At 41.8% G+C, this 19,236-nt stretch overlaps 1 protein-coding gene across 2 annotated transcripts; it reads left to right on the forward strand.

The window, feature by feature from the left end:
* The first annotated feature begins 414 nt into the window (after positions 1-414).
* On the forward strand, positions 415-18,472 carry LOC102094897 (uncharacterized). 2 transcript variants are annotated; one of them, XM_065050791.1, is made up of 3 exons: positions 415-572; positions 9,244-9,318; positions 17,104-18,472. In XM_065050791.1, exons 1-3 carry the CDS (start codon positions 547-549, stop codon positions 17,387-17,389), a joined length of 387 nt encoding a protein of 128 aa, XP_064906863.1. In that variant the 5' UTR covers positions 415-546; the 3' UTR covers positions 17,390-18,472. The 2 variants fall into 2 exon arrangements, with proteins under 2 accessions (XP_064906863.1, XP_064906853.1); XM_065050781.1 differs by having other exon boundaries at positions 437-572; positions 9,248-9,318.
* Positions 18,473-19,236: the final 764 nt, after the last annotated feature.

Below are 19,236 nucleotides of genomic sequence, written 5' to 3' on the forward strand. Positions count from 1 at the left end.
GGGCGGAGGAGGGGCCGGCCGGAGATCTGCCCCGCGCGGCGCCCGGCCCTGCCCTGCCCGGACAGCTGTCCCTGCCCGCCAGAGCCCTGCGGCGTTGCCGGGGGCAAGCTCCGGGGGACTCTGCCATTGACTGCAGGTGGCAGCTCCGCTCCCGCCTCCCTGCGTGCCGCCGAGCGCACCCCCGTTCAGCCACGGGCGAGCGAGCGGTGACCGCCCCACGCCTATTTCCCCGCGTGCTGGGCCTGCAGCACTCCCGCCGCCGGTGCGGAGGTTTGCGGTGGGTCCCGCCGACATGCAGCGGGGCGGACAGGAGCCCACTGGGCCGGTTGTCACCCCCGCGCTCCCCTCGGGGCAGACCGGGCGCGGCCGCAGGTGCCCAGAGGGGTGTGCCGGCGGCTCGGCGCGCACCGCCCCGGCTCCTCCCCGCCGGGGTCCTCGCCGTCCTTTGCGCCTGCCCCGCCCCGCCCCAAGCCGGGCTGGCAGTGGGGCATGGCGGCGGCCTGCGCCTGAGGAGCCGGGCAGCGCGGGGGGATAGCGGGTGCCGCCATGGAGGAGGACCCGGAGCTGGAGAGGTGAGGGGCGGGCTGTGGGGGCGGTTGAACGGCCCCGGGAGTTCACGGTCTCGGTGGGGCCTCTCCGACGAACAGAGTCCCCGGGGTCTGCGAGCAGGGTGAGGGTTGCCGGGCCCAGCGCGGCGGCCGGGGCCAAGCGCTGCGCGTCCGTGTGCTCCGGAGCCGTCTGCGGGCCCTACCAGCGCCGGGCCTCGGCTCTCGGGGAGGCGGCGGCCGGTCCTTGATGGAGAGGAGCGCTCTGGGCCCGGCCTGGCTCTGCCCGGCGCCGCCTGCGGCGAGCGTGCGACTCAGGGGTGCGCAGCTTGGGCTGTGTCTTCAGACAAAACTTCGGAGCCCTCGCTGAGGGAGTTGCAAGAGAAAATAAATAAAATCTTCCTACGTAACGGGGAAAATCCACTACTTAAAAAAAAAAAAAAATCAGCTCTTCTTGTGAAGCATGCTGGTACCGTTTAGAAACAAGATTGAAAAGTGTTAGGCGGCTTATTTCTCATCAGTTATAATTTTGTGATTAGGTATACTTGGTAAAATTTAAAAGTAACGATAAATCAAAACCAAACAAATAAACTTCACTTCATACAAATGCCACTTTTCAGTGTGAGAGATGTGCCAGTTGACTAATTGTTAAAATTGCCGTGTTCCTTCTATGGAGTGATAGAAAATGCTTGGCAGTTATTCTGTCAAAAAATAAAATAGCTTTCTATTTTCCATTTTTTTGGGACAAGAGGGTTCCTCTTGCTGTATGTACAGAGTTACAGTGTTCCAAAGCAAACACTGAGGATTAAAATGCAGATTTCTGCATTTGGATACTCAGTCACAGTAGGCCTCTCTTTATGTCTGCTTCGGAAATAGACTTCTGGTGTTTATATCGCAAATTTTGGGGATAATAATCTTATTTGTAGTTATTGGAGAATTTTTTTTTTTGCAAGCTCATTTGTGAGTAACGGCACTTCTCTTATTGCTGACAAAAAACCCTGTTACAATGAAATGATGACTAGGAGCTTTCTGAACTCTTCTCATGGTTCTCTTCCTTAACTTCTAAGAAATCAGGTTTGAGAATGCTTTTTAAAAATAACTTGTTTCTGCTTATATCTGGCAAGTTTTTAAATGGGACAATGCGATAGCACTGGGGTGTTGGAGGGCTTGGGAGCATGATGCTTTCTAAGAGGCTTTTAATTCTTGGTAAACTACTTTTGCTCTCAGATTATCAGTTTAATAATTAAAGCTTCTCTCTGTATATGCATAAATGTTATTTTTCCTAGTGCCATTCCAAACTTAAACATTTTTCACTCATAGCAAGTTGAAACCGTGTCACTGTTCTTCCATGCTGTCTTCTGGCTGCTGTTGCTGTGCTGTGGACTTGGGGTCCCCTGGGCAGTTCATGGTTGTAGCTGCTTGCTCAGCAGCCATAGCTCACTGCTCCAGACACTCCTTCTGACACTCTCCTGGGTGGTTCCCAGGAACCAGCTTCAAAGCTTTTATCCTGCCTCATGGCTTCAATCTCAGTTGGGATTTGCTTTTCCTTTTCATTGGCAGCATGGCAGATAATAAGGATGAAGCTCAGTATTACTTATCAAGTGGTACATGGTCAGGTTTAGGGGTCTGGTGTCTTCAATCCATGCTGCTGTTCACTTCTGTACGTGTTTAATCAGCTCTGAACACATAGTAAGTACAATATAGTGTAGTTGATGACTAGTCACTTTCTGTCCTGGATCCACCTGTTGTTAGTTACTTTTTCATACCCTCAGCTTTCATAACAGCTTGTTTTGCTAGTAGCAGCCTGTACTCAGTTAATGCTATGTGCATTTACATGTCATACTTGGCATTTCTTACTGTAAATACACTACCCCATACAGTTTTCAAGAGTCTAATACAGACCTTTCTTTATCCTTTGGTTTACAGACATTACTATATTACGTCTTAGTTTTGTATTCAATGACCTGTTGATCGTACTGTCATGTGAGTAGTACAGCGATGATATTTAGGGTTTATAATTTTTATGCTCTTTGTAATATGGCCTTAGCCTACAAATAATGGCATTTCTGTTCCGTAGCCCCAGTGTTAACTATTTTAGGTAGACTTTTAGCATTTAAAAATGGGTTTATTTGGAATATTTTCAATAGTCTGTCTCTGAATTCAGGCTTGTCTTGCAATGCACAAGTCTTAAATAACAGCTTAATGTTTTTGTGTGTGTGTTTTTTATTTGATTTACCCTGGGAGAAAAAAGAAGAGTAGCTATATTTGTTGGTGTTTTTTCAGATCTGAAGATGATTTTGTGTCCCAGCATTTTGAAGTGATCTGTTAAGACAAGTCAGTTGTCCAATTTTTTTGTTGTTGTTAACTAAGGAGAGGTGTCTTCATTTTCCTTGTTCTATTTTGTCCTTACTGCCACACTTCTGTGCTCTTGTTGTTCAGTTTTACTGTGTCTGACTCTTGTTTGACCTTGCATTTGATGTTTTCCTCACTTTAATAGGAAGTGATAGTCGCTAACAAAGCTGAATACTAACTTGCAGGTTACGATGTAACTGTTGTGTACTCTAAAAGCCATAAATAGCATAGGTGTGTAGTAATATTTGTGACATTCTACTGAATTATTTTGCCTCCTCTATCTCATCCAATAACCTTTGTTGAAAGTATGAACTGACTTTTTTTTGTTTTCTTTGGAGCTTGGTGGTACAGTGGGGAAGACCCAGAGCCTGAGATACAATGTGATTCTAAGAAAATTCTAGGCTAAATTCTGCTGATTTGTAATTAATGATATTGGGAACATATGACCCAAGAATGAGTAGGAAAAAAAAGGTTACAAATCAGCTACTAGGAAATATTTAGTTTGTTTTCCCTGCAAACAGGTGTATCTGTTTTTTCCTAGTTTATGTCAACTAAATATCCTTTGGGATATTACAGAGGTCTCTATTTTCATCCCTATCTAAAAAAAAAAAAAAAGTCTTTCTTCCTCCTCTCTTTCTGAAATTGTTGTCATGGTTGCTTCGTGTGTTTGAAGCACAGAAAATGATGTCATTTCTCTGCTCATATAAAGGCAGTGGCTTTGTTATACTGTATGTCCAAATCCTTCTGTAATTTGGGCAGTCTTTCAACAGCTATAAATATTTCACAACCTTGGATACCATACCTTATTAGAAGTGCCTACCAAACTTGTTTGGAGCATCATTTACTTGGAAGCAAGTGTTTCCTAAGGACATGCTGCTCTGAATCACAAGGAACACTATAATTCTGTAACAAGAGGCCTGTAGTTGAGCTGGGAATCAATAGTCTAATATTTTTACTGCACAGGCATCCTAATTATACTTTTTAACAAGTAAGCTTTGTGCCTGGGAGAAATTAATTGAAAGTTCTTACTATTGTTTTTAACAGTTAAAGTGTCAGGATTCAGTATGCCATTCTTTCCCATATTTGTGGCAGAAAAGTGCCCTGCAAGATAAAACCGATGTTTGAAATGGAGTGGTATGTTCACTGCTCAAGTTGGTGAGAATATCAGCACAGGAGTGTGCTGCAAATAGTACTCATGGGACTGACAAATAGAATATTTAAATAAGTATGAAACTTCATTGACAAAGAATGAGAGCATTCACATACCTGATGTGGGGCATCTTTGCCTTTGAAAAAACATTAGGAAATTTGTGGCATATTTGTGACTTTTTTCATTCTTGCTCTTAATGTGGTCGTTTAGGCTTTATTCTTGACATTCCTTTTCATCAGTTCTCTTAGTAAGTGTGAGCAGATAGGACAAATGAGCTCACAGGAGTTAATTATAAATTGCACTGGCATTCATTACCATTCCTTTATTGTGGAAGGCAGTATCTTCAGTCCTTTACTTGACTGAAGGTCTTGGTATTAATCATTCAGATGTAATCAGAATACCAGCATCCACTTCTATTTCCAGTCTCATGCATGCTTAAAGATAAGTTGTATAGTCAGCATAAAACCACTCTGAGGAAATTTTATTTTAAAAACTGCTATTTTTTTCCTGGGCTTGCAGCTTGCTGTCAGAACCTAGAGTGCCTCAGGAGGCAGGTTGAAGTACAATTTTGGGGATCACAGTAGCAAAGCTGCCTGGCCTTTGAGCTTGAATAGTAGTGGTATAGACTGCAAGCAATTATTAATGCTGGGAAGATCTTCCATGAAGATGCATTTGATAAAAATGTTCCTTCTCTGACTCTGGGAGATGTTGAACTCCGTATTCCTACTCCCAGGTCTGTGTACTTCCTTAGCCAATTGCATGCTGTGAAGCGATTCCAGTAGATATATTTTCATTACAGTTCTCATCAGGATCTTTAATGAGATGATGGCATGGGTGGAGATGGCAGAGTTTGTTAGGTTATGTGCTGAAAGCTACCACGTACACCCACAGAGGACTAAAGAGAGACCATGGTGGATGGGGAAGCCCAAATAGTGCCCAACTCTGCCATGCCCATCTCAGGAGCCACCAGCCCATCAGAGGTCCATCTCCACGAGCCCAGAGTAACACAATGGCACAGTGGCAGGAGGGAACCCACAGTAAGGACTCAGAAGAATGAAGATATTCTCTGGGCCCTGCTGGGAGGCAGCCTTGGCCTCCAGGAGTGACACCCATCAAGATGAGTCAATGCTGGGGTGCCTTTGGGGCTTAAGGGTGTTGCTGTGTAGGGGTGGAGAATGCATTGTAGGATGCAAGAGAAGAGCATTTTGAGATTGCATGAGGCTTATTGTGGGATGTGTAGAGGATGAACCAAAGGAGGGGAAAGGGAGAGGTTCAGGTGATTTGGTGAGAAGCAAGAGTGGGAAAATAGAGGAATAAAGGGATAAGAAGGTCTGATCCTTTGTGAATAGGCTGCCTGTTGGTATACTTGTCTGGCCATGCCCTGCACCTGATCAGCGCAGCCTGGTTTGTCTTCCTGTTAAATTCCTTTCTGACTCTTTCTTGAGCGAGAGTCTCTATTTGAAGGCAGAAGGTATACATCTCAGCCCTAGCAACTAGAGTCAAACCATGACTTGGAGGGACTGTGTGTCTGTGGTGCCAGCAACTGGAACAAGTGCAGGTCTGGGCGCCAGCAGTGGGGCTGGGACCTTGAGCTGGAGGGCTGGGTGGTAGCAACTGGGGACACTTGATCAAGTGAGTAAAACCAAGTGTTAGCCACTGGAGTGGGATTGGGGACCTCTTTATCTGCGCTGCAGTACTGGAGGAAGTAAGGATATGTGAGGCAGAACATTGCTGCTAGTGAAAATCAAGCTGGATCAGCTGGTAGATGGGTTAATAAAGTAGGAGATGGGAGGAGCTAGCTGTTGAAGGCACCAGGGAGTCCTGGCCAGCTGCTGCAGAGGCTGTAGGATCAGGGTGTCTCCAGTGGCAAGATGTGTGTGTGCCTGTCTCTGTGGGCAAAACTGCGGTGGCGTTGGGTACTGGGGGTCCAGGGTGTCCCAGCCTGTACCAGCAGTTTGTTGGGCTGAAGCTTCAGGGCTCCTACACCTGGACAGAGGGAAGAGCAGGGTGAAGCTGCTGGTGTGAGCACCCTGTGTCTGTTTGTGATCGATGTGGGCAGTGGTGTGTACATACACTATGTGTGTCTGCCTGCTGGGAGTGGATTTTCAGTCTCGCTACTAGTTGGGCCTGGGCGTGGAGCTGTGGCTGCCTGGCTGCTCAATTGTCAGATCCAGCATGATATGTTTTCTCCTAACAGAGTGGTCTATAATTACAGACATTGGGTGGTCTCTGTAACGACATGGTGTTTTTGTTGCCTGTAACTATCAGACATACCTCTTTATTACCAATTATTCATTTTTATTCACTTGATCTTTCAGAAAAGATGATGGAGCTCTTTGCCTGAGTGAGGAATAAGAAATATCTCTGGTTTTGCTTGACTGCACAACCTTTAACATTTTCCCATTCTTTGGACACATGCATTTGTGATGCAAGTTGTTAGGATTTGTGCAATGAGAGCTTTGCCTGTAACCTTGAAATATAGAGGCAAAAGTCTAATCCTCAGAAAAGTAAATAGGCCTTGGACCATAATCTTGAAGATAAAACCATCACTGCTTATACTTTCCTGTTACTGTAATTCTGCAGCTAAGCTTGGTTGCTCAAAAAGGATTGCCACAAGAAGCACCACTTAAAACTTGCTGTAAAAGTTGCCAGAATGATGACAGTGTTCTTAAATGTGCCCCTGTCCCTAATTTCCCCCCCTGTCAATTCCGCAGTGTTTTGGTTCTGCTCATGTGAAAGCTGCGTGCTGCATTCCCTTTGCTCATGCTGCTGCTCTTGGAGTGGAAGCTGGCAGCCACAGGACTGTTTGTATTGTAGCCAAGCTGTAAAAATGAAGAGAGCAAGGAATGCAGAGTCCCAAGAGGCCTGTGAAAGCAAATGTAAAAACCTTGTTTGCATAGCTTTTAAGCTTTTGGCTTACTTGTGTAGAGAATATAAGTTCACTGAGTGGAAACACATTATTTCAAAGAGGATCTGAGTATTTTTTCATTTGTCTGTGCAAGTCGAAAGGGCTTTGTAAAGGCACACTGAATAAGAGTACTGTTGAAAGACCGATATTAGGCAACAACGTTTGATAAGAATGGAAGATGTTGACTTATAAAGCTAGTAAGATGAGGATGTGAGGAACCTTAAACCAATGTGCCATTAATAGTTTAGTGCATGGAGAAGCAGTAGTACAATTTTTGCTGCATTTCTCTACTGTTGTTTCTGTGAAAGCCTTGGACGCTTTCCATTGCAAAGCCCTTCAAACACAAACTCTCAAAGGAAAACGTTATGACCTGTGAGTATTTGCATGTCTGTCTGGCACAGATCTCAGCTTTTGCTGGATAGAATGGTTTCCCCTTGAAACAAAGGAATGTGTGTAAATAAGTTGATTGAGGATTATTTATATGTTGTTAGAGAACTTGTGACCCATTCTGGAAACTTGTTTATGAATCTTTAGCTAAAGTATTGCTTGCTGGAAATTACTATAAAGTGTGGAAGTAGTTCAGTGGTAGCTGATTTAAGTACAAATATTTCACTATATTCAAGCAGAACTGCAGAGTAACTGCAGAAAGAGTTGCTACACCTTGGTGTACATTACAGTTGTACTCATTTAGCACCAGTTTGGTTTCTGTTGCCAGGGAAAACCAAAACATGCCCAAAAGTTATACAGACAGAAGAAAAAGTGTATCTGTGTTTATAAAGTCACTAGCCTATCCTAATGAATGAACAAATCCAGGATCACACATATGAAGGGGGCTGGTGAGGGCTTATGTTAATACCGTAACAAACTGGAGAAGGTTAGATCTTGCCCAACAGATGTAGGCTGCTGTGTGACTGCTTAACATTTCCTCATTAGCAACTGTAGGAAATTCTGTACTGCTTGTTTTCATTCCGTTATTGCACATGCAGTGTACGCAGTTAAAGCTAAGACCTCCTGTGTTTTCTGTGTAGACTTGAATAATCCAGATGGGAATAAACCACTCTGTTAGATGTTTAGAGCCCAGCATTAACTTGTTGGATCTTCCCATGGACCTGCCGTATAAACTGCTTGCTTTTCTTCTCAGACCTGCTTCTGCTCTAAGATGACGACTCTTGACTTCTCTTGTATCAATTTTGGCTCAACAGTAAAATTGATAATCAAGGGTTTTTTTTAATTTTGCAAAGCAGCAAAATCCTGCTGTGCTGATAATACCATAACAACATGATGGAACATGGCTTCCTTGAAGTTTGAGTTGAAGTGTGTTGGCAGTTACATTTTTGCACAGTCTACACACGCACTTGTAATATCAAGATGATGATTGTGTTGCTCACATAGTCAGAATGCCAGCAACCCTTCTGCCACGTCATAACTGGGGGAACTAAACAATAAATATCCTGTGTTGCCTCCTACCTTCAGTTCCTTGAGCCTTCAGTATTACCCGTGTCAGTGGGGTTAATGCTTTAGCTTCGTATACTGGGTATTACAGCCAGGTGCATAGCTTTCCTTTTCTGTCTTGAAATTCTTTTTGCTTGATGTGTATAGTTGCTTACAGTTAACTAATCAAATTGGTGGTTTATGCATTCATTTTATATAATGACTGACATTATCCGTTCGTTGGTTTTCCTGTTAGCTTCAACCATTTACTCTAGAGCAGTTACGTAAGTTTTGAGGTTGAGATTAATTTGTAAAGAGAACCAAGAGACTGACATTGCTTCATAGTTACAAAGATGAGCTCTTCCACTGTTGCACAAAGCTAGTGCAGTTTAACAGCTGGTAGTTGTGGTGATTTTACTGTCATTTGACTGCTTGCTATTTTACTAGAGTTGTTTAACCATGCTCAAAATACATCTGCTGTGGTTGAAAGACTTTAGGAAGAATCCAAGTGATGTGACAGCAGGGAAGAACATTCCCAAGGTGAAGTGATGGGGACTGTGCTTTTTGGTGTAGTAGACCAGTTTTGCACACTTTATTACTGCTCTTAAATTAGGATTGCAGTTGTTGTATTTGGAACAGATTTAATGTTTGTTTTGGTTTTTTTAACATATTAAAATGTTTCTTTTAATCTTAGTGCATAGGAATTTGAATAATCTTAAGAAAGTCAAGGTGATTTTGGTAACCTCTTTATTGTTAAGTTCACTACAGTGAAGAAGCTCTCCACTTTATTTACGTAAGTGCATGAAGTGGCAAATTCTTGTGTTCTGCAAGTGGTAACTTTTTTCTCTTATACGTAGGAAGGCTGTGGAAGAGTTACTTAAAGAGGCAAAACGTGGGAGAACCAGAGCAGAAACAATGGGAGCCATGGGCTGGTAAGTTGGCCCAAGAGAAAATGAATGCTATGACTGATGCCAAAATAATTTTTGCATTTGATGTGTGACAGAAGTCTCTACCTTTTAATTTGCTTCATGTTTAAATAATAATTTGTCTTCATCCACATACTAATTTGTCTGGGTAAAAATTGGAGTCCGGATAAGAAAGAACATACTGGCCACTTGTTACTGGGTTAGACTCTTTTTAAGAGTTCATAGCCTGACAAAGAAATCTAAACCCTTAAAACAGTAAAAATAATAGATTATCCTCTAATAGAGAATTCATCTGTAAATTGCAGCCAAAAATGAACTCAAAAGTGTAATCCAATTTTGGAAGGAGGTATTTTTAAATACTAAAAAAGAAACCTAAAACCCAGGAGCTAATTTGTATAGCAAGTAGGAAAAGAATCACAGTATTTAAATCTTAAGTGAAATACAGTACTAATTCTTCAATGCACTGTTTCACTTTTACAGCTAGATTTTCATGGAACGTAATGCATATAACTAAAGAAGTAATAACATGCTGAGAAGAGTCATTCATCTTAAAACAATGTACATGACTTTGATAAGAAGCTATTGGATCTAGGGATGTTCACGCAAGTAGGGCACCAGTTGACTGCATTAAACACATTTGTAGATAAGATTTGGCTTCCTCCACCAACAGTAGTAAAAGATAAGCCTGCACTGTTAATGAAATTCTCAGTTTATTTCTTGGCTATGTTTGTTTTAGTAGCTCTGAAGAGATTAAAATAGTGCTGGGAAAAAAAAAAAAAAAGATAATCCTTTATGTTTTCTAAACAAGTTTTGTGGGGTTTATATATTTTACCCAGTGTTTCTGCTAGGAATGCAGTTTATATGCTTTATGTTGAAGTAGTTAGATTGGTTTAATCCCCTGGAATGGTTATAGCTATACAGATGCAGCATGCTTTTAACCTGTCAGACTTGTCAGATGGCCAGGTACACCAATGCAGATAATTAGCACTGTGAAGTGTTGCATGCATCCAGCTACTGTGAATTTGCAAGTGAGTTCCAACTATGGAGACTAAAGATTTCTGTTGGGAGATAACCAAGTGTCCCTGAGCAACTTTGCTGCTGCTTGTGCAGTCTGGAAAAGCTGCCAGGAGTGTGTTTGGGCTTCTCCTCCCAGCTCTGGCTATTTCATGCTCCTTGTAAAAGAGTAGTGGTCCTGCTCAGCTGGCTGTGATGGGCAGCTCAGGGTAATATGGTTTGCTAAAGCCTGATGCCCAAGACCTGCTAGAGGAGGGGACAGCCAAGGGTGACCTGTTCTTCAGAACAGCTGCGGATTCAACTAGAGTGAAAGAGCAGGTGACTAGGCCAGGGTTGTGTTAAAGGTGTAGGAAGAGGATGGTCAAGAACGCTTCAGGCAGAGGAAGACTGTTGACATAGGGATTGGCGCAGTGATATCCTGAACTGAGACTCTTCGAGTAAGGATCCTTTCAGCTGTGGAAGAATGTGAAAATAGCTATAACGGGTCAATCAAAGGACCCGTCTCTGCAGTGTCCTGTCTTTATCAGTGCCCAATAGCCAGTGCCTGGGAAATGGAGGAAGACAAATACAGGATAGTAGCAGTACTTCCTCAAGGTGCTAGCCCAGCCTTGGGCAGTCTGCAGCTCAGGATATCTTGCACCCAGATATGATATTTGTATATGATACTTCTCCAGGGACTTTTTTCCTCTCTGAATTTATTTTTATAGAGACTGGTAGTCACCTCATTTGCTACAAATCTGCTGCCATAGAGTTTGGCATAGGCTAGTGTCCTGCTAGTGTGGGTGGTTGTAAGGAAGGTGTAAAGCTCCCACATAGGCAGACTCCCCAGAAGTCTTTGTGTCTAGTTCTGCAAGCACAACAGACAGAGCAACAGCGGAAGTTGCCACTACTCTCTTCCTCTTAATATTTTTTGTGCCCCATTGTGCTGTTCTGATTCTTCTGAACTGGCCCAACATCTAGGTACTGCATATACCTGTGGGAGATGAGGTAACCTGTAAGATATTTGGAAAGCGAATTAACCATGCTCGGCTGAGTATTGCACTCCAGCAAAATACCATCAGATGTAACTGATGTTACAGTAAATCCTGAAGAGCTTCAGAGATTAGATCTAGAACTGACATGTAACCTTGCAGCTGTAAACTATGGAGTGGAAGGTAGCTGCTGCCTTGAGCTTTGTGGATACCAAATGAAATGAGCAGAAAAGTTAGTTTGTGAAAATGTGCATTAGTGGACCAAATCTAGGAAAGCATAAGTGGTAGAAGCAAAGAGACAAGGTCATCACTTGCTTGGCTAAAAGCACTCTTAACAGGTAAAAACACAAAACCTTCCTTCCTTGCCAAACTCAAAATGCTTACAGGTGTGTTTCATGAGGACTTCTGGGATTTCCTCGGCCCTTTGTCAGAGGAGTCCTGGAGAAGAGATGCGCAAACTGGATAGTTGAAGCAACTCGGCTTATGAAGAAAAGATTTGTTCTGCCATCTGTCTTTTGGGTAAGGAGAAGCAGAGGCTGCTACTGCTCATACTTTGCTGATTATGTTGATCTCCAGCAGCTGCTGGATACTGGGAAATAAATTTCTGGAGTCAGTGGCATTTGATAAGAATTGGGGCATTCCTGGGGAACTATATTGTGCATACTGGTACAAAGGAGGAGTGTCTCCTGGTGAGTGTTTATGGCAGCAAAGCCGTAGCCAGCAAGCTTCTGAATACTCTTGGGACTGCTTTCAGGTTCAAGCCACTGCTCCCTTAGTGTCCAGAGTCATTAGTTCTTCTTAGCCCAAGTGCACTGCTTGAAGAAGTTCCCCAAGCACCCCTACTTACCTTTTTGCTGTCTCCTTGTGTGAGATGGATTGTCAGCTGTTTGATCTTAAATTGCAAGCATCCAAGCTAGCATAGCTGACAGATACAGAAAACATGCACTGAGCAGTATGCTTTTAGCCCGCTGTCGCTGATTTAAGGATTCAGCCCTGAAATAAGGGGTGGCGTTGCTAGGATTCCTTCCAGTTTGGGAATGTTTTGCCAGTGTTACATTGTAATACAAGTTTGCTGCAGATGACATGGGTAGGTGCTGCAACCTGTAGCGGTTAGATGCCTGTAGAAGAAAGGCTTGTCCCAAACAAGGAGGTTGGTGGTGATATCAGGCAAGACTTTATGTGGGAAAGGACATAATCTGAGATGCTGTGGACATGGAGAAACTGTTAGTATTGTCAATGGGGTTCATGAGCTCTTGGTAAGAGTCCTCACTCACTGGCCTCCATGCTCTCAGGACTGCTTACACTGGCAGTATCTAGGTCCATGGCAAATTCATCCAAGAAATACTGGGATATTAGTGTTTTGTAGATCTCACATTATTGGCTCTCGAGTACTGACTTGTTCATTGGATATCCACAAGATTCTGGTTCTCAGCTTTACAGTATTTCTAATTCCTGCAGTACCTATTTTGTATGTATTCTGTGGCCACAGTGACTCTTGTTGGGGCTCTCCTACATCCTTATGATACCACATGATACAAATGCTGCTAATGGTGTGTCTGGTTCAAGCATTAGTGGAGCTCATCACAAGTAAGAAAATGTGTAAGAGAATGGGAAGGGAGGATCCTCTTCTAAAGGTGTCTTAATTCTCAAAAAGTTGAGCAAAAGAAAACAGAATCTGTTTACTAAATCTCAGGGATGCTGCTGTGATTCTGGAACTTCTGAGATCAGAAAACACGTCAGAGCAGCTGTCTGAAAGTTAACCCTTGAAGGGCCAGCTGGATGCAGAATGGGAACTTGTGGACAAATAGTGTAAGAACATTTGAAGCGGTTAGATAAATGGATCCTTGATTCAACAGATGGAATAAAGCTGTAAGACATTAGGATTTCCATTGTGTGTCTAGGTAAAATCAAGCTAAAAGCTCAGCTTTCCTTAAATGGTTTTGTCAGTCCTGTGTACATAATTCATATGCTTCTTATAGTAGGGGAGTTAGGTCCCATTTTAAGGAGTTGTTCCACATTAATTGAGAAAAGTAGTTAAAATGCCACAAAAGCTGCTGTGTGGACAAGTTCTAGAGGCCTTTTTTTTTGCTTCCTCCAGTGTAGAGGTGTGGTCTTCAAATATGCTGGTAGCAAGTGAGCTAAGGCTAAACTGAATGTAATCTTCTCATCTTACTGGATAACCTAAAAATGAGATATGGAAAACAGGATATTTTGGGATGGTTTATTCAGCTCTACATTTTAAGAGCAGATGAATTGCAAAAAAGAAGAAAAGTGTTGAAAGCACTGAATTATTTTTAATCCTATTTCTTGTAAAGCAATCCTAAAATTGCTTTCATTCCTATGGATAGCTTTCTGTTCAATATAAAATCTGTTAGTCAAAAGTGCTGCAGAATACAAAATACAAAAATAATGAAGATGAAGCCAAAGGGTTTAAGGGCATCGGAACTGCGAAATGCTGTATTGCATCTTTTCTTTGAATGGATGTTGCATGACTGTGCAGAAACACTGCAATGTGATTCCACTATATCTCTTTCATTTGAATGTGAAGAGGAGGAGAAACAGGGTACGGGCAGAGGTTGCAAAGTAAATATGTTAAAATCTTGTAATCAGAGCACAGGTTCCCATCCAAAGTCCTGTCAGCTGTATCTAGCTGCAAACACCATACAAAAAAGCTTGCAGTGTCATCTCAGGCATCCTCTTTTATGAGATCTCCTGTGAAAGGACAAAAGCTTAGATTAGTTGGTTTAACAAAACAACCTCTAGCTGCTTTTTACTTTTTTTCAGTCACTATTCTGTTGAGTACTTTATTTTCCATGGCAGGTTGGAAGCGGTAGAAATGTACTTGTAAGTTCATGCAGAATGATTTCTGTTTCCTGGGAAGATCTGATTTGCTCTGTGTGCCAAGGCCACCTGTTCAATATGTCCAGTTACTGAGCAGAGAACAGGCCGTGGCCCATGGTGCTGTACTCCTGTGTCTTAAGTGGTGTTAGTGTGTGTTACTGGTAAGTGGTACGGTGCACTTCTGCTCTGAGCTGCACTGCTACACTTGATAACAGGTATTGGCTGGAAATTCTGTCTTATTACAGAGAAGTTGGCTTGAAATGTCAAAAATAGAGTTAAGATTTGACCTGTGTTCGCAATAACGGATTTAATTTTTCTTGCCCTAAATGCGATGTTACATTTCATAATTTTATAGTGCTGAGGTTTGGGGGTTGTGGGACTTCTCCGTGGAGAGGAATGAGGTTCTATTGCTAAGAATAGCTTGATTTAGCTTATTGGAGCATGTGAAGCAAAAGGTGAACCCTTACATTGAGTGAATACGTTGCTACAGAACTGGAGTAAATTTAGTAGACAAGACTGCTCTAGAATTGCAGGTTTCGTGCTGGTTTTGGTCACACTTGCTGTCCTGCTCCAGGCACGCTTCAGATCAGAACTTGAATGTTCTTTTAATGTGTCTTTTATATTTTTTATTAAAGAAAAGTATTTAAAAGCTGCTCTGTGGCACTGTTTACTAGTTGACAGTATTGTGTCCCACCTTGCATAGGCTGAGCTTGCCTCCCAGCGCTTCAGAACGTACATTCGGGGAAAAGCTGTCATTGAATTGAGCATCACACAATCAGACCTACAGCAAGCCAAAGGCCTGTCATCAAGGAGGTCAACTGTAGAAGTAGTCTACAGTTTTCTCACTATTTGAAATGCTCTTAAAGACATTGGTAGATTAATATAGTTCACTTTTAATCTTCACAGTCCCATATATACCATGGACGTATGTAAACATGGGTTTGTTTATGTGCATGTGTAATGTACCATGTGCCACACATCTCACTTCCTTTAAAACTTCAAAGCAGAATTTGCTTTGTTGAAGTCTGAGGTCAATAAAACTAAGAACTGATGTTTCTCTTCAGTGCTGTAATTTACTGCTGCTCCATGAAAGGCTGGTGGCTTGATTTTGTCACTGTGTGATGGTGAACCAGTGGCATCTCTTCGCTGATGCTGAAGCTCTGCGTTTCTCATCAGTTTTAATTCTTAGTATAGCTCAGGCAGCACTCATGGTGCCAAAAAGAAATAAATACTTCAGCAAGGTGAATTTATTTTGGGGCAGATTGTCTCATTCTGGTGCTATATATATTCGTGATTAATCAATGCATTAGCTCTAAAGAACAAGTGAGAGGAAGGAGACAAATGTGAAATAGTTTTTCTCTGGATGCAGCCTAGAGAAAACTGCCCTCCTGGGTGGGAGATGTTGAGGTACAGTGTTTAATCCTGGCGGAAGACATACCGAGGACTTAAATGTTGGTTGATTTGTTTTATGTGTTGAGTGTAACCTGTACCAAGTTCAGCACCATGTTCATAGCTGATGTAGCTTGAAGTAGAAACCCTGTTCTACTGATATATGTTAGCCTTGTATTTTTACTCAGTAATACAGTTAATGGATAAATACTGTTTACCTAATTTACAAAACAGCTATACTAGATACAGATAGAGATTATTTTTTTTTAAACGAGGATTTGAGCAAAACAGTGTAGATTTATATGCAGAAAGTTTAGAAGACTCTAAAACTGGTTATGCTGTAGAAATATCTCAGGAAAAATACCTGGCAGAAATAGAACAGTGTGGCTGTTTAATGTGTACCTCTAAAATTACTCTCATAAGTTCTTTAAGGATTTAGGACAAGAACAATTACCAATACTGCTTAGTAGGCAGACCTGAAGCAAAATACCAAAGTAATTACCCTACCCAGTTAAAAGACATGAAGTATGCTGAATAATCAGACCTGTTCTTCGTTACAATTCTGTTGTTATACTGATACCTCTGATTATTCAGAAGTGTCAAAGGTTTTTAAGCGTTCAGGGTATAGCTTCTACAGTTACACAAAGTATTCAGTTAGCACAGATGATCGTAACATTGTGGTGTTAGGATTAATTGCCTCCATAGTTGATATAGTAAATGACACTGTGATCTCCAACTGCTCTGCTTTTTTATACTAATCACGTAACTTCTCCATTAGCGTGCAGACTCAAAAATGTTTTGGAGACAAACACCACGGTGGCTCCCACTATAAACAAAACCTTCAGAGTGATTCCTACTTACTGCAGGAATATATTCAAACTTGTTTTTTCTGAAATTATAAATTTGGAATAAGTAGAGTACAGCTGATACCAAGAAGATAAATGAAATGTGTAGCCCTTGCTTACTAAAGCTAGCTGAAAAGCTAAGTGCGAAAGTGTTAAGCTGTAAGAGAAGAAAGAAGCAATGGAAGAGTTGGATAAGTATCAGAAAAAACATATTGTTTGATGGTTTCCAGATATATGTGAGGCATACTAATTTTAACTTATATGTTTTATCACTACAGCTGTTTAGGTTCTTCATGCAGTTGTATCTTTTACTTTCTGAATATCTCAGTTTGTTAAATAATACTGACTTTAGTAGCTTATGATATTGTAAACCATTCCAATTTGACTTAAAATATGTTACTAAACATTTAATTCCTGAATACCCAAGTTAAGCACCGTCAACCTTAAAATATATTGTCATCCTCTGCCTAGCCCTGCACATGCTACCTTGTGAAAATCATGTAGATTTTTTACTGTGTTGAAGTAGAATATTTTTCATCCTATAAAGAGTAAGATAAAAGGAGAATGGAGACAAACTTGAGAATATCTTTCTGTACTGAGAGTTTACACTAGGTGGCATGCAAGGAAAGCCGAAAGCACAAACCTGTCTTAAAATTATTGAAGTTAAAATTTCAGACTTGATTCAGGATGTTTTTATCTTGTCTTTTGATCACTTTTAAATGTCTTTGCAGGCTGAAGTGTCCTCTTGCTGGTACAAATAAAAGATTTCTTATTAATACCATCAAAAACACGTTACCATCTCAAAAAGAACAAGACCAAGAACGTGAACAAAAGGAAGACAGTAAAGAGCCTGAGCCAAACAAAAGCAGGAAAGAAGAAAAACCAAAGAAACGCAGAATTCACCCATACACACCCAGCTTTCAGTCCAGAAGGAGAGTCAACTACTCTCCTCCAAGGCATCGAAGCAGGAACCAGCACACAAAGGATAAGCATGAAAAGCGATCAAGCAAACGATGAGGAGAGGAGGGTGATGAACATGTGTTGTTACCAGCCAGGAATGTCATTAATTGTCAGACTGCAGGGATGTCTTCATTTTTCAGGAAAATATGCTGTTCAAAATTGAATTTTGAACTGAGTTGCTTGTGTGAGAAGTAACCTTGAGGTGGCTTTAGAAAACCTTTATTTGGGACCTTTAAGGTAAAAGCAAAGTGCAGCGTAAATCTTCCAGTTGTTTTAGAACAGACATTCCTTTCCCTTGCTCCATTCCTCTCTCCCCGTCTGACTAAGCTTAGGGTCTTAGTGATGGAATGTGATATGTGTGTCACTGTCTGATACAACTCGTTTAGTCATGTCACTCTTTTGGAAAGACATTTTAATTAAGCATAAATCTATTTATTCTGTAAAGTTGGCAGAACTTCTTTGCTGCTAACCAATAAAGTTTTGTGTGTTTGGGTTAGTTTAGTTCTACAGAATCTAGAAGGGAAAGCTGATCAGTGCCTGGCCAAGCACATATGTTTTGTACAGAATATCAGTTTGCTTTACTATAAAAAGAACAAATTTAAAATGGGCAACACTGGTTTTGCTTTCCAGCAGGAGCTACCAGGAAACACTGGTTTTGCTTGTTATTGTATATTCACAAACCTGTCATAGGTAATAATAAACATTATCCCTAAAAAGCCATAGCTGCAATAATTGCCTCTGTTTAGACTTCCCTCTGTAAGGAAGCATTTTGAACAGTCTGTTGTCACGGTGCTTTCAAAACAAACCTTGAAGACAAAATTGTCCATGTTCTCTGTCCAGTGCTGGGAAGTTTCCAAGTAAATGTGTAATACTAGAAGTGCAGAAGTGATACTTAAAAACAGTCAAATGCTCACTTTCCAAGTCTGTGTGACAATTCTGTAGCGGTACAGTTCTTAAACTTGTGGCTTGGGGCACGTGTAATACACATCAGCATATTCTACGTCTCATTTCTGTTCGTGTTACAGTAACAGACTTCCATGTGAAATATTTTGTATTTTGGTATTCTCAAAAATAATTGTTTTGAACATAGGCTTCCGTTTTTAAGTGTGTTGACAATAAAATTGAAAATGTTCATTAAAAGTACTTTGTGGAGGTAATGCTTTTAGTGGGTTTTGTAACTGACATGGGCCTCTCTCTCTTCTGAGGGCAGGGAGGACCAGCGCTTCGTGGTGCTTCAGTGTTGTGCCAGGGCGAGAGTGCCACCTATAGGCTTTTCTATACCTCGTTTTGCTATACTTAACCGGCTCTTGGAGGGACGTTGTTAGCTGGGAGATGGGGACATCAAAGTGGAGATCTGCCGTGCCTGAGTTTTGATGCATGAGCTGGGAATTCCTCTTCTGAGTTATGGGAAGGTAGTTAAACTGGTGTTGGGGCCACCAGTGCCTGCCAGGGTCAGTTTAGCCAACACAGTGGGACACTTTTACATTTCCACTAGGGAGTTGTGGAGAGTTTCTCTATTTCTTGGCAGCAACCAGAGCACTGTAGAAGTCCCTGTCTTTCAGAAAATATCCAACTATTTAAGTGGGATGAATGAAAAAGTAGTATCTTTGGAGAACATAGGACTGGGATGAATGAAAAAGTGGTATCTTTGGAGAACATAGGACTATCTTTGGTTTAAATAAACGGATGTTGTTTGCAGTCATTATTTTGCTGGACATTGGTTGTGTTCTCCTTAATAATCCTTATTGGAAGGACAGCACCTGTAATACCAGCTGGGCTCTGCTGCAGTGACAGTGCTGCACAGATGTGGCTTTGCAGCAGAGAATTCATCTCACCGTTGGTCAGGATTGGGCCTGGAGATGTTCAACAGAACAAAGCTCCACGAATTCTTGCTGGTCTGGCTG

The sequence above is a fragment of the Columba livia genome, chromosome 1 (assembly GCF_036013475.1).
Source record: "Columba livia isolate bColLiv1 breed racing homer chromosome 1, bColLiv1.pat.W.v2, whole genome shotgun sequence".
NCBI classification, from domain to species: domain Eukaryota; kingdom Metazoa; phylum Chordata; class Aves; order Columbiformes; family Columbidae; genus Columba; species Columba livia.